Genomic DNA, 23,192 nt, shown 5'->3' with positions numbered 1-23,192 from the left:
AGAAGTTTAGGAGAAATTATAGAGAAGAAGCGGTAGGATTTGATCCAAGTACAATCTATCAGGTACTTTTCCAGACATGACTGGGCTTAAATGAGCTACTCTGGACCCCGCCCAGTTGCCTTGTTGGCTAATACCAGTGGCCACCAAGGACTAGCTCTGGAGATGATGTGGAATGGGAATTAAGAGCTCCAGTGCAGAAGTCAGACCTAGATTCAAATACCAGCTCTATCAGCTCTGTGATCTTGGGCAAGTTATTTAATGTTTGTTACCTTGTCTATAAAAATCAAGACACTCATACATATTCCATGGTACATATGAACATTAAATATTTGTGATTAGATATGTCAAGTATATATGTGACATATATATCACTCACAGAACCCACAGTTCTGTGAGTGATAAGATCCCTGTAACAATGGCTGTAATTATTCACACTAGATCTTGAAACTTTCCCGAAAGCAATGAAGCCCGTTGTCCCAAGTGTCAGTACAGGGAAGGATTATTTCCAGGAAGGGATTTAATGAGAGATCAGATGAATTATGAATGATGAAGTCAGAAATGGCTACAAACAGAAGCCAGGATATAGCTAACCTTCAAGTCTGTTGTCAGCAAAGACACATCCTTCTCCCCACAGACTAAGTTTCTTAGGTCTGACTCACTGTGTTACTTCCTGTTTTCCTCTATGGCTTACTGCTGCCTTCAGTGGCAAAACCCAAGCACACTTCTCTGATATTTTTGCTCAGTGATGACTTTCGGGAGCCAACCACTTGTGGCTTTTTTTGCAACACTTGTCCTGTGAATGCAATGACTGCCTATGTTTGATGGAAACAAAGTCGCTAAAAGTAGACTCTTTGGCTGAAATGTTAAAGCCACACAGGCCATGTGAGTTCAAAGGAGACCAGCAGCCTAGAATGGGTAACTCAAAATATAACATCCTCCCAAGTCTCAGGCCCCAGGAGGGAGAGTGAGACAGCTCCTCAGACAATGTCATGAACAGGAGGAAGCTGGTACATTAAGCTTCTTTCTCTTAAAAACCTAACCCTGTACATGGTGGACCCTCCCTGTTGATTTTAAAAGAAACTTGTAAAGAGTAGAATGGAGCAGAAAGGACCAGAATATTCTGGGCTGCTGTTAGGAAGACAAACACATGCGCTGCATATGCACAGAAACATGACTGTGTCAAGTTTGAAGTAATAAGACCAGCTCTTGTGTTTGGCCTAAGAACTCTGTCTCACTATGTTTTAGAATTTCACATCATTTGCCAATAAGTAAACTGGATGTCAGGATTTCTCTGTAATATTTCAGTGAAGTTAAACAGATCATACCCTTTGGACAGTATCTCAGGATGGGCAAAGTTATGCTGGAATATAAAAATCTGATTGGCATCATACAACAATGGCTTATTTCTTGTTATCCAAGTCTGCAGAGCTGGTGTCTCTCCTGGGAGCTGCCCTCCATGTGTTGATGCTCCACATTCCAGGCTGCTTCCAATTTGCAGCTGCTCCATATCCACACATGCCGCTACGAGCACTGTGGTGGGACCAGGGGCAGGGTCAGGGGAGCTCTTGGAGAGTGGAGCAGCAGCATTACACTGTCAACTTTCCCCAGAAAGTCATATAGCCCTGAGTAACTTCAAGGGCAGGAGAGTGTATTCCTCTCCTGTGCCTGGAATAGAGGGGAACAGATACGTTACAGTAGTCATGGCCATCACCCATAGTTCTTTCAACAACCCAGTTACCAGCTCTCATTTTAAATTTTCTTTGTATTATCCGTTCAAGGAAAATCAAATGAGGACTTTGAATTTGTATAATACTAAATATTCTTCAAGGCCTTTTCAGATTTCTTAACCAATATTACTTCCAACCTTTAAAATACACAGCTTGCAAAGGAAGCTTTTTTAGAGTATCAAATAAATAAAACTGTCATTATTGGAGAAGTAGTGTCACTCCCAGCTGGAATCTTCCCATTAGATGAGGGCCAGCTCTCCATGGTTAGATCCTGTCAAAGCAAAGGACCTTTTGCGCACCCACAGCTAAACCTGCCCAGGTGGGATAAAAATAGTCCCACACTTTGACAATTTTAAATGTAGAGAAAAAAGTATTTTTCAGTAAAAATTCTAGCCTATTTCTGAGCTTTTTCAATAGCTAAGAGTTGTTGGGCATTTACCATGTTAAAGTGATGAGTGTTTTGCAGCAGGTCTCATTTAAATTTTATAACACAGATACACTTCTATTATCCCAATTTTACACCAAAAAAATGAGCTTAAAGAGGTTCCCTACCTCTCCTACTCCTTCACAAACCAAGGTTTGGACCCAGATCATCCAACTCTGGAGCCCTTCCTCTTCACCATTATCCTAAACTGCCTCCCAAATATTCTTGAAATAAGTCTTAAGGGAAGTGGAGCAAATGTTGCAATTTCCATATAAACAAATGCTCTTGAAACCAGTGCCCTGACCAGCAGGGTTCCTGTGTGGCTACTCAGTCCTGGAGAACTGCTACCATTGTCCCCTGCCCTGTATTTCCAAGTTGTATTCCAGCCCTAGAGATCAGGCATGCGGATGGAATTCTGATTTCTGACCCTTTCATTAACAAAGCACTCTGCATGTTTCTTGTGTCTTCCAGTTGACCGTCCTCCAATGGAACCCTCCAAGTATGTCTCACTTGTCCCTAAATATCCAGACAAGATGGGATTTGATGAGGTAAGAAAGGTGTCTATATGTGTGTGCACGTGCACGTGTGTGCAGGCTTATGTGTTCATTTTGGAACACAAGCCTGAGCTTGCATCTGAGAGCCAGCAAGATTGGCTTGGCTGCTGAAATGGCTCTGAGGTCTTGGGAAAACGACTTGGTTTTTGTTGTTCCTTAGTTTCCTTATCTTAAAAAAGGGAGGATCATGATAAAAGGTAGTTAATCATTTACTCAGAAGGAAGTTACCATTTAGTAATGAAAGTGAATTTGATATTTTCTAGGAGCAGATATTGTGATATTTTTAATCAACCTTTTTATCAAAGTTCAAGAGTAAGTTAGAGAGGATGCATGTTTTAGATATAGAAGACTTTAACTTTATTCTGCCACATCTGAGCAAGTGGAAACTATTCGGGGACTTTCTGTGCTTTCTTTTCTTTCTACTATTCTTCCATGGAAAAAGATTGGAGAGCGGGGTTGAGAGGACAAAGAAAGAAAAAAAAACATATTTGTTCTAAAATTCTGCCTTTCAGCAGGCAAGAACTTCCTAATAATATTCTAAGGGTAGTATTTGGTATTAAGTTTTAGTTGTATAAAGAATGAAGCAGAAATATTAAGAGGTACCCCTCCTGGTAATATGCATAACAGATACTTGGCAGGGATTGTGACTCCATGTCACCGTCTCTCTCATGGGTCTCTCCGGTAGCTGCTGAACAGTATTCAGAAGGAGCTTTGTGGTCTAGAAGCTAGGGCAGTGCATCAGGAGTCCACAAACTGACAACTCTTCCATGGACTCTGGATATGTAACAGATCAGGCTTTGAGCTTGGTGCTCGTTGCCACTGCTTAATCGAAGGAAAATGCCTTGTTTATCACATGGTAACATATACATACATGTCCCCAGAGTACAGCCTTCTCAAAGGGATTTGACGCTAGAACTAGGAGTTGAGATTTCTTCCATTAAACTGATTTGGAGCTATACTTCAGGAATGGGGAAAGGGTATTTCATGAATATTAAATGGGGAAGAGTTAACAGCTACTATGCTGTTTCCACAGAGGGCAGAATGAGAAGAGAAGAGCCACATGTAGTAGAGAGGAATAAAACTCATTTGCAAATAGTTTTCAAAAATGATCAGAGCTACAGAGAAGGTTGTCCCACACCCACAGTGGACCAGCTTGCACATATTACTGTAGCTTTCCTTCCCCACACCTCTCTTTTGGTTCCCTAGGTGAAAGGACCCATGTCCTTACATAGATTCATTTTTCCTCCTAAAAACATTCCTATGAGGACAAAACCAAAGCAAATAAAATAAGACAAAACCAGGATCTTCCAGTTCTGGTCTTCTTTGGCCAGGACACGGTGTAAAGACTGGGTCACTCCTACAGCCCTTCAGGAGAAGGCCAACTCCGTGAAGTGGCACAGGCTTGGAGACTCTACTTTCCTGAGTCTAGGGTTAGTCACCTCTCTGTATGGAACAGAGATAGCATGGTAGAAAAAGGGCTTTTCAGGGACTTTTCAATCCTCCTCGGACTCTGTGACCTCATTGGTGGTGTCTGGGCTGCATTTGGCTGTGAGACTCTTTTCTCTGTTTACTGTTCACTAAGTATGAGCGAGCCGTCTGTGTTTTTACTTCGTGGCTACAGTTTTATTGCACTTGTCCTGGCAGGGACTGGAACTGGATTGTTATTTACTAAAAGTCTTCCCTGACTGGAGGTCTCTGGTTTGGGGGACCTTTTTGGATTTATTTCTGTTGATTTTTTGTTCTGTTTTGTTTTTGTTCTCCTAGAGTGACCTCAGGTGGCTTCATGTTTATACCTGAGAAAATGCCCTTTCCTTTCTATATCTGGAAAATTAGGGGATGAGGCATGACCCATCACAGTATGATTCTGACTAAAAGAACACAACCCGTTAAGTTATAAAGTCCCAAGTAATAAGACAAATACAGTCACCACAGAAAATTATGTTTTTTACAAAATAATTACCCAGTTAGGTAAACAAGGAAGGTAGTAAAATTAGGATGCACTTAATCGACTTGGCCCCAAATCAGGTGGACAATTTCTTCAAAGAGAACATCTTGCTCCTACATCAGTTTCTATGCCCAGGGATCTATAAACGGATAGATGAGAATATTTTGCAAGGAAGGGTTGAAATTTTAGTTAGTGTAGCTTTTAATTCCAGTGAAATATATATTTATGACTGCATTCAGAATGACCATGTGAACCAAACCTTAACACAGTACAATCTGAACTCCAGACTGGTTCTAAGACAATGTTTCTCCTTTATTCTGGCTATAGCAGAAAGCCAACTTTATTATAAACCACCTATCTTACACATTTTAATCTGTACTGAATTTGAAAGATGAGTTTGTTCACCCCCCTATTTTTATAGAAGTGGACCCAGAAACATTAATGTCTTCTTCAAAGTCATCCAAATGGTTAGTCAGGATGAAGTCAACACCACCTGACTTGTTTCTATAGGTTTCTGCTTTACCATGCTATGTGTCATCATCATTTCTCACTGGCAGTTAAAGTCACTAGTTTAACATTTAAAATGAGTTTCTTACTGCTTATAGCAAAAGGACCTTATTAAAACATTGATTTACCTGTAATGGCATTCACCAAGTTTTAGATACCTCTATAGTTCATTAAATCTGGGAATAGTGAGGACATCCTCATTATCTATAACTCTTGTTGTCCTTGTTGAAAATGAGTTGACTGTAAATGTGTGCACTTATTTCTGGTTCTCTATTTGGTTCCTTTGGTCTATGTGTTGTCTGTTCTTATGCCAGTACCATGCTGTTTTGGTTACTATAACTTTGTAGCATATTTTGAAGGCAGGTAGTGTGCTCCCTCGAGCCTTGTTCTTTTTGCTTATGACAGCTTTGGCTATTCAGGGTCTTTTGTGGTTCCATGAGAATTGTAAGTTTTTTTTCTGTTTCTATGAAAAATGTCATTTGTATTTTGGTAGGGATTGCATTGAATCTGTTTATCACTTTTGATATTATGGACATTTTAGCAATGTTAATTATTCCAATCCGTGAACATGGGATATCTTTCTATTTTTAGTGTCCTTCCATTTCTTTCATCAGTGTTTTATAGTTTTCATTATAAAGATCTTTACCTCCTTTGGTTACATTTATTCCTAAGTATTATTAAATTTGTTTGTAGCTATTGTAAATGGGATTGCTTTTTCTATTTCTTTTTCAGATTGTTTGTTGTTAGCATATATAAATGCTAATGATTTTTATGTGTTGACTTTGTGTCTTGCAACTTTACTGAAGTTGTTTATCAATCCTAATGGCTTTTTGATGGAGTCTTTAGGTTTTTCTAAACATAGGATCATGTTGTCCTTTGACTTCTTAAGGAGTTTTTTAAAGTTTCCTATTTCAAGAGAAGGGAGAACATACTTATCAATGAACATCAGAGAAACAAAGAGAGTTAAGTCACTACAAAGAGTTGAGTTTTAAAAATGATTCAATTTGAATTAGTATCATTTACCTTAAACACTGATATGAGACAGAAATGATTTTTCACCACAGTTCTTCCTATCCTTTCCACTCCTTCTTCTATCTAAAACATTTACTAAACTTTTCAAATACCCTAAAAGAAGACTTGAGTAATTTATGTGTCTTTTCCCTTTTTCTTCTTGTATTAGATTTTCATGATAAACCTCAAACGCAGAAAGGACAGACGGGACCGGATGCTGCGCACACTGTATGAGCAGGAGATTGAGGTCAAGATTGTCGAGGCTGTGGATGGAAAGTGAGTTGGGTTTCTTCTCCCATTGCAGATGTGATTGGAGTGGAGATGTGCCTTCTCTGACAGAGAGTTAGTCCCGGGTGGGGCTATAAGTCTCTTCGGTCATTAGAGGATAGTCATGTTTTTAAAACGGCCACCTACAGTAGCATTTAAGTTAATTTCATCCTGTAGAGCAGGCCTGAAATTCCCTCACCAGCCAGTGGTCTTTGGTCTTCATTACACTGAAGGCTCACATTGGGTGTGATTGTCCCGTCTCTGGGGGTTCTTGGAACAGTTGTGGTGGTTTTCAGCTTTCTGTAGTGTAACAGAAGGAATGTGTTCAGAATTGTGTTCAGAGCTGAATTAGAGCATAAAGTGCTAAAACTTGGGCAACCTGAAGAAAATGGATGGAAAAATGCATAAAGGTCTACATTTCCTGTTGCATGAGATGCCTGCTACAATTTGCCTGGACCAATCATAGTGGCCACTTTTCCTGGAAACATGGCAGGAAAGTAACACAGGAAACCTAGTTAGATCCCTTCTTTGTGTTTTATCTTGTTTGGCTTTGCCCTTTTATTGGACACCCTAAACTATTTCTAAGCATAGATTTTTATAAAATATACCTTTCCATGTTATATGTTGGTTTAGAATATCAGTAGCTTTGTTTTCTATTTGCATAACCCCAGCTGAGGAGTATGGATAGCAGCTGTTGAAGTTCTTAAGACTCCCTTAGAGAATCTCATCAGTGTTTCTCAAAGTGTGACCTAGACACTCACATCAGAGTCCCCAGGGATGGTTAAGGGGGCAGCTCCACCAGTCCCATCACAGACCTGCTGAATTATGCTCTCTGAGGCTAGACCCAGGATCTGCATTTAAGAAGCGTCAAGGTAATTCTTGGGTAGGATTGCCACATAAAATACTGGATAGCCAGTTAAATTTGTCCCAGACATCACATGGGGCTTGGTTATACTAAAAAATTATTCGTTATTTATCTAAGACTTAAATTTGACTGAATGTTTTGTGTTTTTCACTTCCTAAATCTGTCAGCCCTATTCTTGGGTGCAGTAGAGTTTAGGAACCACTGCTTCAAATACCTCCAAGAGCCCCAATCCCATTCATAGACCACATGGACCAGGGAAACTAGTTGAATAGTGAGAGTTCTTTATATAACCTGGATGCAAGTCCTTTATCAGATATGTAATTGTCAAATATTTTCTTTAACTTTATGCATTATAGATTGTCACACTTTCATAATGATGTACATTGAAGCAAAAGAGTTTTTCATTTTGATGAAATCCAGTTTATTTTTTGTTCTTGTTGCTAGTAATTTTGGTGTCATACCTAAGAATCCATTGTCAATTTCAAAGCTATGAAGATTTACTTCATGAAGTTTTCTTCTGAGAGTTCTACAGTTTTATCTATTACATTTAGGTCTTTGATCTATGTTGAGTAAATTTTTGTATATGGCATGAGGCAGGGATCCACATTCATTGTTTTGCACATGGTTATCCATCTGTCCCTTCACCATTTGTTAAAAAGACTTCCTTTCCCTCGTAGAATTGTCTTGGCACCATTGTAAAAAATCAGTTGCCCATAAATGTAAGGGTTTATTTCTGAACTCTCAATTTTATTTGATTGATCTATATGTCTATCCTTATGCCAATACTATACTGTCTTGATGACTGTAGCTTTGTATGTAAGAAGTACGAGTCCTTCAATTTTGTTATTCTTTTTCAAGTTTGTCTTAGCTATTCTGGGTCCCTTACATTTCCATGTGAATTTTAGAATTAGCTTGTCAAGTTCCACAAAAAAAAGAAAACAGCAGCTGGGATTTTGATAGGAATTGCATTGAGTCTGTACGTCAACTGGGAGAATATTTCCATGTTAACAATATGAAGTCTTCTGATTCATGATCACGGAGTGTCTTTTTACTATTTAGATCTTCTTTAGTTCTTTGAATGATGTTTTGTCATTTTCAGTATACAAATCTTGCATTTATTTTGTTAAATATACTCCTAAGTATTTTACTCTTTTGGTGCTATGGTACATGGAACTGTTTCCTTAGTTCTATTTTCAGATTGTTCATTGCTAAATGAATATGAACACAATTGATTTTTGTATATTGATCCTGTATCCTGCAACCTTACTGAACTCTTTTATCTGTTCTAATAGTACTTCTTCCTTTGTGTATGTATATTCCTTAGGATCTTCCACATATAAGACCATGTAACATGCAAGTAGAGATAGTGTTATATGTTCCTTTCAGACCTGGATACCATTTATTTCTTCTTCATGTCTAACTGCTTTTGCTAGATCATCAAGTACAAGGTTGAAAGAACTGGTGAGACGAGAGTTTCTTGATTTTTTCCTGATCTTAGAGGGAAGGCATTCAATCTGTCACTGCTAAGTATGATGTTAACTGTGGGTTTTTCACAGATGGCCTTTACTGGGTTGAGGAAGGTCCCTTTTAGTCCTATTTTGTTTAGTGTTTTTATTATAGAAGGGTGTTGGATTTTGTCAAATGGTTTGTCTGTGTCTATTAAGATGAACATGTGACTTTTGCCTGTTAATATGGTATGTTACTTTGATTAGTTTTCACATGTTAAACTAAACTTGCAACCTTGGGATGATCCTGGGACCCATTTGGTCATGCTGTGTAATGCCTTTTGTAAATTGCTGGATTCTGTTGCTAGTATTTGCTTGAAGATTTCCACATCTATATTAATAACTGAAATTGGTCTGCAGTTTTCTTATAATGTTTTTGGTTTTGTATCAAAATAATATTGGCTTCATAAAATCAGCTAGGATGTGTTCCCTCCTCCTCTTTTTTTTTGGAAGTTTGTGAAGGATTCGTGTCAACAATTTTTAAACATTTGGCAGAAACCCCTAGTGAAGCCATCTGGTTCTAGGCTTTTCTTTGTGGAAAATTTTTTTATTACTAATTAAACTTCTTTACTTGTTATAGGTATATTTATACTCTCTGTTTCTTCTTGAGTCAATTTTGGTAGTTTGTACCTTTCTATCAATTTGTCCATTTCATCTAGGTTATCTAAATTTTTGCCATACAATTGTTCATTGTAAACAATATCATATAATCTTTTTTACTTTCATAAGGTCAGTAGGGGTAACGCCTCTTTCATTCTTGACTTTAATAGTATGAGTTTACTCTTTTTTTTTTGAGATAGAGTCTTGCTCTGTCACCCAGGCTAGAGTACAGTGGCCCCATCTCAGCTCACTGCAAGCTCTGCCTCCTGGGTTCATGCCATTCTCCTGCCTCAGCCTCCTGAGTAGCTGGGACTACAGGCGCCTGCCACCACATCTGGCTAATTTTTTGTACTTTTAGTAGAGACGGGATTTCACCATGTTAGCCAGGATAGTCTCGATCTCCTGATCTCCTGACCTCAAGATCAACTTTTGTTGATCTTTTCAGAGGACTGACTTTTGGTTTTGTTGATTTTCTCTATTGTTTTTCTGTTCTCTAGTTCATTTATTTCTACTGTAGCCTTCATTATTTTCTTCCTCTTGCTTGCTTTGGGTTTAATTTTCTCTTTATTTAGTTTCTTAAGGTGGATGGGAGGATTATTTATTTGAGATATTCTATTTTACTATAGACATTGGCAGCTGTAACTATATCTCCGAGTACTATGTTAGGTATATCCCATAAGTTTTGGTATGCTGTGCTTTCATTCACCTCAAAACATTTTCTAATTTCCCTTGTGATTTCTTCTTTGACCCATTGGTTTAGAGTGTATTGTTTAATTCCACATTTCTGAATTTCCCAAGTTTCCTTTTGTTACTGGTTTTTAATTTCATACCATTGAGGTTGGAGAACATACCTTGTGTGATTTCAATCCTTTTAAGTATACTGATACTTAATTTATGACCTGTATGGTCTTTATGGTCTAAAAAATGGTATTTCTTAGAGAATATCCCATGCACACTTGAAAGTGTATATTTGGCTATTGTTGGGTGTAGTGTTCTATAGACGTCTACTAGGTCTGATTGCTTTAAGATATTATTCAAGCTTTCTGTTTCCTTGTCTTCCTCCTGCCTAATTCTATTATTGCAAGTGGGATATTGATGTCTTCTACTATTATTGTTGAGTCATCTATTTCTCCTTTCTGTTCTTCCCGTTTCATGGTTCTGAGGTTCTATTAGGTGCATATGTATTTATAATTGTTATGTCTTCCTGATGGATTGACCTTTTTTTTTTTTTTGAGATGGAGTCTGGAGTCTCGCCGTGTCACCCAGGCTGGAGTGCAATGGCGTAATCTTGGTTCATTGCAAGCTCCATCTCCCAGATTCACACCATTCTCCTGCCTCAGCCTCCCAAGTAGCTGGGACTACAGGTGCCTGCCACCACGCCTGGCTAATTTTTGTATTTTTAGTAGAGACAGGGTTTCACTGTGTTAGCCAGGATGGTCTCAATCTCCTGACCTTGTGATCCGCCCTCCTCGGCCTCCCAAAGTGGTGGGATTACAGGCGTGAGCCACCGTGCCCAGCCAGGATTGACCTTTCTGTCATTAAAAAATGTCCTTCCTTGGTTCTAGCACGAATTTTGTCTGAGATTTATTTTGTCCAATATTAGCATAGCTCTGCCAGCTCTCTTGTCATTGCTGATTACATGGTATATCTTTTTGTATTCTTTCACTTTCAACCTATTTTTGTCTTTTAATCTAAAGGCTGGCTCTTGTAGACACCACATGGTTGTATTAATTTTTAAAACTTACTATGCCAAATTCTTCCTTCATTGCAGTGTTTTATTCATTTGCCATCACTACATTTTTTTCCAGATCCTTAAGTTCAGCCAGAGGTGAGAGACTAGGGACTTTTCAAGTTTTTCCTGGGCATGTGGACAGCCCTGAATATGCCTGGGGTCTTCTAGATTCTCAGGGATATTTTGGAGCAAATCAAACTCCCTATGGACCTCTTATTCCTCGGTTTTTCCTTTTAAGTTTTTTGGTTGGCTTGTTAGCATCAACTGATAATCCTGCTCAAACAACTGTAATGTTAAACAGTTGTTGCTCATGGGTTTTGACAAATGCCCTGTAGATAGTGCTGTTCACAGAAAATGAACTCTGAGTCAGGTCAAATCAAGACAAGCTCTGAGAATGTAGCTTTTCAAGGAGCTACTAGACAGGTTGAATAAAGATTATTTTCTGGGGGCAGGTCTTTAGGGGAGTCTCAGTCCATTTCGTCCCTGCCAGTGGCTGCTGGGTTGGTGGGGTTTGCAGCTGTCATAGTTGTGAGGCTACTGGTTTTCAAGGCTTTTGTAGGGCTGGAGGGAACAGATTAAGATTAGGGCAGCTGTGAACTTCACAAAGCTCACTGTGTTAACAGAGATTCAGCTGTGGGTCTGGATCAAACACTCCTTGGATTATTGCAATACTTTAGCTAATTTCCATAGGAGTGTACTTATTAAACATTGTCAAAAAACTGATGATGCTTAGAACTATGTTGGGCACTATGAGGAATACACAAAAATATGATACCCTCTTGTCTTCCCAGAGCTCATAATACTAGTGTGACACATTAGCCCGGAGGAACTTGTAAGGAATAAAGGGAAGCCTCTGGGTCTTTGTCTGTGTGGAGGAGGGTTGTTTGCAGAACTAACTCTCTCTTTCTCTGGCCTTTGTGGTGGGGACCTTTGACTTGTTAATTTCCAGACGTGTTTTCTGTGATGCAGGGCACTCAACACAAGCCAGCTGAAGGCACTGAATATTGAAATGCTGCCTGGCTATCGAGATCCCTATTCCTCCAGGCCTCTAACGAGGGGTGAAATCGGCTGCTTTCTCAGCCACTACTCAGTCTGGAAAGAGGTAAATAATGCTTTATTCAGATTGCAGTTTTATGACGAGGAGAAAGGAAAGCAGGCTATCGCAGGTGAATTAGGGCCAGATGTAAAATGAGCCCGCAACTGTTCTGGAAGTATATGTGAGAGCTGCTCCTGCCTTGTGTCTGCCTCTGACCCAAGACCAGCAACAAATGGGCAAGGAGGAGTCGCTTTGGTGCCACTTGGGATGGAGATGGGGAGATACCCATATCCTATATGCTACACTGTTATTAATTCATTCTCATCATGAGCAGGAATGCCTTCTATTCTACCTATTATGACATCACTTATTAAGTGATTTTATACAAGAAATCACACAGAAGTCATGTGAGGTAGGTTGGGAAGGACAGACCACTTTTACCCAAGAAGAAATTATTAAGTAGCTTGTCCAGGTAAGAAGTGGCAGAGCCAACATCGTCACTAGCCATCAGAGGAATGCAAATCAAAACCGCAATGAGATACCATCTCACACCAGTTAGAATGGCAATCATTAAAAAGTCAGGAAACAACAGGTACTGGAGAGGATGTGGAGAAATAGGAACACTTTTACACTGTTGGTGGGACTTTAAACTAGTTCAACCATTGTGGAAGACAGTGTGGCGATTCCTCAGAGATCTAGAACTAGAAATACCATTTGACCCAGCCATCCCATTACTGGGTATATACCCAAAGGATTATAAATCATGCTGCTATAAAAACACATGCACATGTATGTTTATTGCAGCACTATTCACAATAGCAAAGACTTGGAACCAACCAAAATGTCCATCAATGACAGACTGGATTAAGAAAATGTGGCACATATACACCATGGAATATTATGCAGCCATAAAAAAGGATGAGTTCGTGTCCTTTGTAGGGACATGGATGCAGCTGGAAACCATCATTCTCAGTAAACTATTGCAAGAACAGAAAACCAAACACGGCATGTTCTCACTCATAGGTGGGAATTGAACAATGAGAACACTTGGACACATGAAGGGGAACATCACACACCAGGGCCTGTTGTGGGGTGGGAGGAGTGGGGAGGGATAGCATTAGGAGATATACCTAATGTAAATGACGAGTTAATGGGTGCAGCACACCAACAAGGCACATGTATACATATGTAACAAACCTTCACATTGTGCACATGTACCCTAGAACATAAAGTATACTTTGAAAAAAGAAAAAGAAAAAAGAAGTGGCAGAGCCAGAACTGGAACCCCTGTCTTACAGATCAAGACATATCTGGAAGGGGTATTGGTGTGTGGGGTTCCTGATAAACAGTCAGTTTCCACAACCAAACAGAAAGTCCCTGAAGAAAGGCCCCTTGAACACTTTGTCTTTTAATGATCCAGTCTATGCCTGCCTTTGTTTTCTTTAAACTTTAAGTGAAATGTGATTAAATAGGTATAAAAGTCTATAGATCAAAAGATACGACTCAGGGAAATTTCACAAACAGAACAACACACCCATGTTAATCAGTACACAGATCCAGAAGCAGGTCACCAGCATCCCACAAGCATCCCCTGACCCCGTACTTCCTTCTAGTCACCAGTCCCCAAGGGTAGTCACCATCCTGACTTCTAAAGGCATTGAGTAGCTTTACCTTTGTTTGTACTTTCCTATATATGAATGGAGCCATGCAATATGTGGACTCTCCCAACATGACATTTAGGAGATTCACCCATAACATTGCATTTAATTGTGGATCATAGATCCTCACTGCTGTGAATATGCCACAGTTTATTTATCTGTTCTACTGTTGATGGCCGTTTGCTTAGATTCCAGTTATGAATCTATGCTACTAGACTCGTGACTTTTTAATACTTACTTATCTAATAAAAATTGGGTATCAAGCTTTTCATAGGGTATCTTCCTACTGATGACTTTTGCAGGTAATTGATCGAGAGCTAGAGAAGACTCTTGTAATTGAAGACGATGTGCGTTTTGAGCATCAGTTTAAGAAGAAGCTGATGAAGCTGATGGATGACATTGACCAGGCTCAGCTGGACTGGGAACTAATGTGAGTGACAAGATGATCTTATGAGAGGGCTCTGAGAGGCACAGAATCCTTTCCAATGGGCAGAGAGGCCCACCTCCACAGCCAGTAGAGATACAGCTTAAGCTTCTACTTACCTAGTTTTCTTTCCATAACTGTTCTCAGAAATAAAAGTGGGTAGAGGTTAGCCGCTGGATTTTGCATCCTTCTACTCTTCAGGGTGGAAAACTGTGAAAGACTGTGTGAGACCTGGAGTCTGCCTGCAGATCAGGGGCCTTCAGACAGAACCAAGGTGTGGCACTGAGCACTTACTTAGGAGCACAGCAGAAATCCACCCTCAAGCAACGTGGCACATGGAGTGGGTGTGAAGCGGGAGAAGAGGCCATTTATTCAAGCGCAAAAGTCCTGTGTCATATTTAAGCCTCAGCTCCCAGGACAGCAGGTTGCCTCTGCAAGTTCCGAGAAGGTGGGAGGTTAGAGGGTCAGCCAGGGAGCTCCTCTGTTGGAAAATGGGGTTGCACAAACATGGAGAACGTGGACAACTAGATTTGGGGAAGGGTCTGAGGCTGACGCAGGAAAACCAGGCTCACCAAGTGAGTGCTGGCTCTGAGCTGACATTTAGTTAATGTTCTTTGTCTACTGTCTCTGGGAATTGAGTGGCTTCTACTTTTTTCTTCCCTTTCCTTTCATTTTTCCTCTCCCTCTCTCCCTCCCTCATTTCCTTTCTTTTTTTCTATTCCTCCTCTGCCTCGTCCTTCTTTCTCTCTCTCACTTTCTTTTTAAAACAAATGACACTTTCAGTTTCTCTCCAATGAAGCAGAAAGTTCCCAAGCATTGTGTTTGCTCCCAGCTGTGTGTCAAAGGCAATTCATCAACTCTGAGCCTGCTTCTTTGGAGCAGCTGCAGCAGAGGAGCTGTCCCTGCTCCTCCCACCCGCAGGGAGTAGTAACCATGAGCCCAGGTGGAATACTTGTTCCCTCAGAAAATGGGCCACTCTGAGCTCAGAAGAAACCTAGCAATGGCTCAACTAATGCATTACTGTGTAATAAGAAGACACCTATGCCCTGTCAGATTTCAATCATGTGGTCATGTGGTTAGATCTGGCATTCTGCACAGTCCCTTGAGATCACTGTTTCTTCCTATATCCTCTGGAAGTTGCTGCACTTCAGCCTTTCTCAATGGATGGCTCCGCAGCCTACGGTTAAGGCCTCACAGGCCTGGAAGCTACTTGATGCCTATGTGACTTGTATAAAGGCAACTTTCACTGAAGCCTCATAATCACAGAAGACAACCCAGGGAATATAAGGTTTAGAGCTGGCATATGTTCCTGTTCACATGTAGTTCGGTGGGTGCATTTCTCAGGACAAAGTACCAACAGATCCAAGAAGGAAGAACAGTTGTCTTGATAAGGATACAGGAAAAGAAAAAAGTTTTCTAAATTTCACAGATTGTCAAAATATTCCCTTAAAATCTATTATATAGTCTTAAAGAGCTATAACAATTTAAATTGTACCTGTCATTTTCTAAAACAAAAAAGAAACAAATGTTACTTCAACCTGAAACATGAAAGGTAATAAGCTGTTCGTGATTGCCACATTACAGTTTTCCAGGAAAAGAGAATAATAAAAGGGAAGAATAGAACAAGTCATTGGAATCATCGAGGGAGTGTTGTTCAATAGAAATATAATGCAAGCCACATATGTCATTTTCAGTTTTCTAGTAATCACATTAAAAAGGTAAAAATAAATTAGGTTACATTAATTTTAATATATTTTATTTAACCAAATATATCCAAACAGTATCATCATTTTGGTATGTAGTTAATATTTTAAAACCATTAATGACATAGTTTATCTTCTCTTTTTTTGTACCAACTCTTCAAAATCTGGTATGTATTTTACACTTAGAACACATCTCAATCCAGAAGCCAAATTTTCAGCTGGTAAAGTAAACTGTAGTCCTACCAAAACAATGAACTTGTTTCATGGAAAATATAAATATATTTCACACAGCTTCAACATTTTAAATTAAATTAAGTAAAGTTAGAGCATTAACTCAGTACCTCTGTCACTCTAGCACCTCTCAAGTGCTCGATAAGAGTTTCCCTTCCAGTGGATGAGACACAAGAGAAGCTCAGACTCCGTAATCTAAAGAGACAGTGGCTGGGGATATATGTTTGTTGTCCTCAGAAGAACTGAAGGTTGAACATAGACTTGTTCTACAAATCCTGGGATGCTTTCACTAGGGGGAATTCCTTGAATGTTGAAAGAGATTGTTTTAGGGCAAAATAGAGGAAGTACTGCTTTACCTGGCAGGCAAGAAGGAGGCAACTCCTCTGCTTGCTCCAGTCAAGCCCAAACCAATAGGTTCCAGGCAAAAGTAATGAAGCGCAGATCCATGGGTAGACTAGGGAAGATGGGAGTGGCCAAAGGTGCATCCCACGTTGTAGAAGTTGTTCATGGAGGACAGAAGGTGCCTGAGGGGTCTTTCTCTGAGCAGCATGTCTGGGAGGAATCCTGGCCACAGCTGGGCGAGTGTGATGCAGGAGAATGTCTGTCAGGAGCTGTCATTCGTACTACCCAAAAGGAACCCTTTAGGGCCTCTCTTGGGTTCCCAGAACCTTCACTGCAGACTGATTCTTTCCCCCAGCTTATTTGGCCCTGTGTTTCCCACCAGCACTTGGAGCGCTGTGCAGAAGGCATCCAAGGCTGACACCCTGGGGACCTGAAGACAGCAGCCTCAGGATTCTCCCATCTGGCCTTTTTTTTGTGCCTTTCCAACCTCTGTAAACACAGCTGGAAGCCCCATCCCATCTTTGAGAAATTATCTGAAAGATCTTTTAATCTTACTACATCTTACTTTCTGGCTTGAAAACAGTCCACTAGGCAGAGATAGTGGGGGTGTTGATAAATGCAGCCAGCAAAATGGCCCCAGTGATGGCAGATGGCAGTCATGACTGGTGATTGGATCCACTTTAGGATGTGATACATCATTTAATGACAGACAGTCAGTCCAGGATTTCAAAGGTATCTATGTAAACCAAAACTGTTCTCCATCCTTATCATGGCATAATAGTCAAGGTGGAATTTTTCTCCTCTGCTATTTCCTTATAGTTATATTGGTAGGAAGAGGATGCAAGTAAAGGAGCCAGAGAAAGCCGTACCCAATGTGGCAAACCTGGTCGAAGCCGACTATTCCTACTGGACCCTGGGCTACGTCATCTCTCTGGAAGGAGCACAGAAGCTGGTTGGAGCCAATCCTTTTGGGAAGATGCTGCCAGTGGATGAGTTTCTGCCAATCATGTACAACAAGCATCCTGTGTGAGTCTCCCTGAACTGACTGCCTTCCCTTGAGTACAGCCTCTTCATAAATTATGCTCTCCATTTCTGGCAGTACTTGATATTTTCTAACGTTGTACTGCTTTCCTAAATGATCTTTTCATAATTATGATTAAGAGAGCCTAACCCAGATGATTATCCCTTTGTACAGATGGGAAGGTGAGGCAGAGATGGTGAGTGTCCTGCCCAGGGATTCTTGTAATACCCAGTTTGTAGTTGCACTGAATGTAATGTGCTTGGTCCCCTCCTTGTCTTCACTCTTCTTATTTCCATAACCTCATACACCTCAAGGTGAAGGTCATTTTCCTAAGCACCTCAAAATTTCCAGTTCCTTTGGTTCAGGTCATCGTGTGTACCTTTGGCTAGGCAGAGATACCCATTTTTGAAGAGGTCACAATTTGGTCAGGAACCCCGACTCGTGAACAAATCATCATGATATATTTTGATTCCTGCAATCACAGGGATGTATAAGAAGTTCAGGGAGTGTGGACCTGATACTTGAGCATGATGTCCATGGAAGAAGGGCGGTGTGATGCCCAGGAGCTCACCCTGACCTAGTGCTTATCAAAAAGTGTGGCAATTAATGGTTTACCTGTCAGTCTCCCCAGTAAACTCTAAACCCTTTGGGGCAGGAACGGTCTCATGCCTCTGTGTCCTTAGAGCCTAGTCCAAATGCTACACATAACAGCAGCTCCTAAATCATGAATGAATGATTCCTAAATTCATTAATGAAGCAGCATAGGTTCTAACCTTGGCCCCTTCTCTCAGTTACTGGGTGATCTCTTCACTAGATGGCCTTCATTTTAGCGTTGAGATTTCCTATGCTGCCACCAGTTCATTTTGTCTCTTGTCCTCAGTAAAAATGGAGCTGTTTGCCTTCGTGTATATAACATGTCAGAGACTGACTTTATCTCTGTGTCCTGGCAGAAACTTGGAGGTCAAACCATTATCCCCTAAACAAAAAGGAAATTACTACATTCAGATGTCATCTCATATACTCTGCACAGGAGCCCTGGAAGGGAGGCCAAGTTATCTGTCTCCTTTACACCTGCTGGAGCCCAAGTGGTGAGCAGGGAGCTAGCGCACAAAGCCAAGCCTGCATGCCTCCAAGCCTCCATGTGCCACATGCCCCATCGCTGCTGTCCAGATCTCGGGTGTCTCATTTATTAATCCAAGAGCAGGACACTTTTTGTAAAGTGATCATAAATATTTATCATTATGGTCTAACAGGGCTTGCTTTTTAACTTTTGGAGTCAGACCTGAAATTCATCTTTTAAACTAGTCTATCCAAATACATCAGAAATATCCTGACCTTTTTGTTTGAGAGCTTGTCTTTGGAAAGTTTTTAAAGAAATCTTTGTGTTTGTAGGCTAAAGTGTTTCACAAATGACACAATTTAAATGATGAACTCATGATGATTTAAGAGGTAAACAGCAGAGCTCCTTCACTCTTTGTCCCTGTTCCATAAGTCTTCTTTCCACCCCCTCCTGTGTCCGACCACCTTCTTGTTTTCAGAGCTGAGTACAAGGAGTATTATGAATCCAGGGATCTGAAAGCCTTCTCTGCAGAACCCTTGCTCATCTACCCTACGCACTACACAGGCCAGCCAGGGTACCTGAGTGACACCGAGACCTCCACCATCTGGGACAATGAGACAGTAGCCACCGACTGGGATAGGACACATGCCTGGAAGTCCCGGAAGCAAAGACGCATCTACAGCAATGCCAAGAATACAGAGGCCCTGCCACCACCAACCTCCCTGGACACTGTGCCTTCGAGGGATGAGCTATGAAGCCTCCCTGGGAGTGTGACCCACATCGGTTCAACGTCCTTTGGTTTTTCTAAAGGGCTATTCATCTGTTTGCTCCAGTTTTCTGTTTTGTTTTTAGTGGTCACAGTCATCTAACAAAGTGATCTAATGTGATAAATTGAAATTAACATATTTTTGACAGTGGAGGGAAATAAGGAAATTCAACACAAATTTCCCAATATGGCTAAAAGACAGGCTTTCTGGAAACTGTTAAGGCAAACTGTAATCCAGACACCTAATTCTTCAGTCCACTACCCATGTCATACTGATTCCCACATTAAGGTTGAACAACATGGCTCAGAGTCTTGTTTAAGAGAAAGTGATCAACAAGCTGTCCCCATCAGCAAAGAGGTAGTCAAGGCAGCCAGGCCAACTAGACCATACTTATTGGTCTAGCTGGTCCATTTTATGTGACAGATGGGACCTTGAAAACGCAAAACCAATTGGATAACCTTCATTGGTCTAGTTTCTCCGTTTTATATGACATTGAACACTTGTGTATGCAGCGTTTGGGGGACAGGAATCAATCACTTAAAATCATATTTATTTGGCTTTTTATTTAAAGGATTCTGTCACGAGCCTTACTGAAAAGTCGATTAAAAAAAAAAAAACTTAGCCCTTGTTATCCAATAGGGATGGGTATTTGGGTCTGGCTGAGACTTGGCCTGTGACCATCATGGCAGCTGGAGCTCCCATACAGAGGTGACCAGTTTGCCATGTGGATATAATTTCGTAGACATTTGACAGTTTGTGTAGGTATTTGAGGGAAAAATCTCAACATTTGGCTTTTTTATTATGGCCACTTGGGTCAGGATGCTCTATTTATAAAGATAAATGTAATATATGAAGGGTGAGGGCTGGCTGGGCGTCCTGCCCTGTCCCGGGTTTGCGCGCTGCTACAGAGCTTCCTGCTCTCCGCTCCACCCCTTAGCCTGAGAACCCACCGCAGGTGTGAGTTCTGTGAGTCACTGCTAGGAGACAGCACATTTTCAGGCCAGCAACTATCCTTGCCAGGGTTTTTCTTTATATTTTGAATTATTTATTTTGCAAAATGTGGCAAAGACATTGTCTTTAGGATAAGGCAGAGAAACAGATGTTGCAGACTCCACGGCACCCAGGGGAGAAGTGGGTGTGGACACACTGCTTCGGCAATCTCCTGAATTTCCCAGCCAGGCTCCTTCAGGGAGGCCTGTGGATGGGGGATTTGAACTGTTTGGAAACAAATGATTCTCTATCTCAGGTGAGAAACCGGGTCACAAACAAAGGGCTGGCCAACTGATTTAGGCCGGCAACCGGGGAAGCTCCTGGACTCAGAATCCCGGCAGACACCCTTTCTCAAAAGATATCCCCTGAGAGTCCTTTCTGCTTTCTTCACAGATTGGTTTTCTGTAAAATGCAGAGTTGGACTACACGATTTCTTCCCACTCCACAATCTGTCATCCTAGTATAGATCCTGGTGGTTTTCCTCAAGTTTATGTTCTCACGCCCTCAATCTATAAATTTTTGTCTCCAGAAAAACCCTCCCAGGCATCCCATACAGGCACCATTCCTCGTCAGTGTCCATGCACCACGCAGCCGTATGGGGGGCCGTGCACACCCCAAATCCTGAGCTTCACACTTAAACTCATGGGGAAGGCCCTTCAGAGCAGAGCCCACAGGCGGGTGGTGTTACATACACAAGCTTAGTGTACGATTGTAAGATAAACTTTAAACCAGACACCTAATTCTTCAGTTCACTGCCCATGTGATACTGATTCCCACATTAAGGTTGAACAGCATGGCTCAGAGTCTAGAGAAAGTGATCACCAAGCTGTCCCATCAGCAAATAGGTAGTCAAGGCAGCCAGGGAGCCTCACCTCCCCAGGCAAGGGGCGGGTCCCCAGTTTAGGACAATAGGCAGCTTGCCTTCCACCAGACGCCAGCCTCGGCCTTCGTTCCCGACTCACTGTGGGTACCGTTCCATGCTGACCAGCAAGCCAGGCCGCTGAGGAAAGGGATCTCGCCCAGCTCTAAACTGTGCCGCTTAGACTTAGCAGTGTGACTTCCTTTCCCACCCACCCCCAGAAAAACAGAAAGCGCATCTGGGGAGCGAGCGAAAATTCCTTAGATGATTCCTAAGATTTCCTTGGGTATCTGGTTTTTGTTTTCATATTTGAGTGTGTGCATGTGTGCATGACTTTAATGATTTTTTTAACAGGGTGGGAGGTGGCTGGGGTGCTGGGGTTGAAGGAAGTTTGGGTTGATTTTTGTGGTGTTTTAATAAAGAAGTTTTTTTTTTTTTTTCCTGTTCCCCTGTCAGCTGGTCTGACAGATTTAAGAACTCTCATTCTTAAAAGACATTGGACTTACATTCTAGCATTTTAGACTAGGACTGTTCTACTGTGAAGTTCTGGCTCCTTTAGCCTGGTTTGTTTCTCCCTGCTCAGGTCTAGAATCCCAAGCAGTATTCTTTTCTGGTGAACATTGTGAGCTGAAGATGTGACTTTTTTTTAAAGTCATCTCTTTAGCAATCCAGAGGTTCCTCAACCTCATTATTTGTCCTCTCTCTCCCTTAATAGTCCTAAACCAAGACAGTTGACCTTTGCAGTGTCACGTGAGGCCGTCAGTATAGAGGCCTTTGCATCTGGCCCTGGCAACCGCTCTCTGCCTCTGGAAGCTAAAGCCTGTCTGGATTCCTCTTGGGATCTAACGTGGGATCTTCTGGACAGACGACCGTGACGTCAGCAGTGCTGGTGCTGCTGTGTGTGGACTGAACACCTGCACTTTGCAGGGGACACACTGCATGGGCCCCACTTGCGGCTCACTCAGGCCCGCTGCAGGAGCTCTGGAGAACAAGAAATAGCAGACAGCCAGCACACTGCATCATCTGTCTTGCATACTGTTTCAGGGCGGGGAAGTGATAAACTATTTGCCTTCTGGAGCTCTTTGTGAAAAATTAAAAAAAAAAACTTAGCTCAATGATATGATTGTCCATTGCTTCCGCAGGCACTCTTCAATGGCCAGCGCTGCAGAGATTCACAGGTCTGCCCTTTACCAAGGATGTCGGGGTCAGGGGAACTGCTATGTGATCCCCATGGCAAATGAGGGGAGGGTGGTTGTGCCCTTCCTGGGCAGTGAGGGTTGTTTTAAACTGATGGGCATTGGTATGTTAGCTGAAAGGATTCCAGGGTACGGAAAGATGGAAGAGAGTCCCCAGTGGGAGGGAGTGGAGATGTCCATCTTGCATTTTGTGCTACAGGTCAGTCTATCCATTCATCAAAAGATACTGAGATACTGTGATACTGGTCCGAGGCCAAAGAACTTTTTCCTGGGGAAAAATAACAGCAGCAACAAAAAGAGAATCCTCGTTGATCTCAGTGACTGCTTGAATTTTTAAATCAAGCTTCCCCCAATCTCAAAAACTAGGCTGTGAACACTGCCTTGCTGCAGACTTTGTGCTGGGCACTGAGACGCTCAGAGGAGTAAGTAAAGTCCCTACTGCTGTGTGGGGCCCACATCCAATGGAGGAGCAACACAAAGCAGGTGACTGCCAAACAGGACGGCTTTATTTCTGAGATTAACAAAATGGGCGGAGGAGGACTATCAGAGCCGCTCTGCTGGGAAAGTGATATTTGGGTTGGGCTTTGGAGGATGAATTGGAGTTCAGAAGAGGGAGGAGGGTTGGGCACAGTGGGTGGAGATGCTGTCCAGGCATTGCCTGGCAGGACTATGAAAGGGCCTCAGTGGGATTCATGGGAACTCGATAGGGCGGAAGAGTTAGGCGTGCATTGGGGTTGATAACAACAAACCAGACAGACACGATCACGC

The 23,192-nt window shown here is 41.6% G+C and overlaps 1 protein-coding gene across 1 annotated transcript in view; it reads left to right on the top strand.

Moving 5' to 3' along the window:
* COLGALT2 (collagen beta(1-O)galactosyltransferase 2) overlaps positions 1 to 22,343 on the top strand; it is a 107,790-nt gene extending 85,447 nt beyond the window's left edge. The window contains exons 7-12 of the mRNA XM_033196309.1: positions 2,623 to 2,699; positions 6,338 to 6,444; positions 12,107 to 12,239; positions 14,134 to 14,261; positions 17,351 to 17,557; positions 19,091 to 22,343. Of these exons, the coding sequence (XP_033052200.1) occupies positions 2,623 to 2,699; positions 6,338 to 6,444; positions 12,107 to 12,239; positions 14,134 to 14,261; positions 17,351 to 17,557; positions 19,091 to 19,367 (929 nt within the window). The 3' untranslated portion in view covers positions 19,368 to 22,343. The remainder of the gene's footprint in view (positions 1 to 2,622; positions 2,700 to 6,337; positions 6,445 to 12,106; positions 12,240 to 14,133; positions 14,262 to 17,350; positions 17,558 to 19,090) is intronic.
* The last annotated feature ends 849 nt before the right edge of the window (positions 22,344 to 23,192 follow it).

This window comes from Trachypithecus francoisi, unplaced genomic scaffold, assembly GCF_009764315.1.
Source record: "Trachypithecus francoisi isolate TF-2019V2 unplaced genomic scaffold, Tfra_2.0 Lachesis_group5, whole genome shotgun sequence".
In the NCBI taxonomy this organism is placed as follows: Eukaryota; Metazoa; Chordata; class Mammalia; order Primates; family Cercopithecidae; genus Trachypithecus; species Trachypithecus francoisi.
The sequence above is the reverse complement of the archived record's forward strand: the minus strand, read 5'-3'. Positions and strand labels throughout refer to the sequence as shown.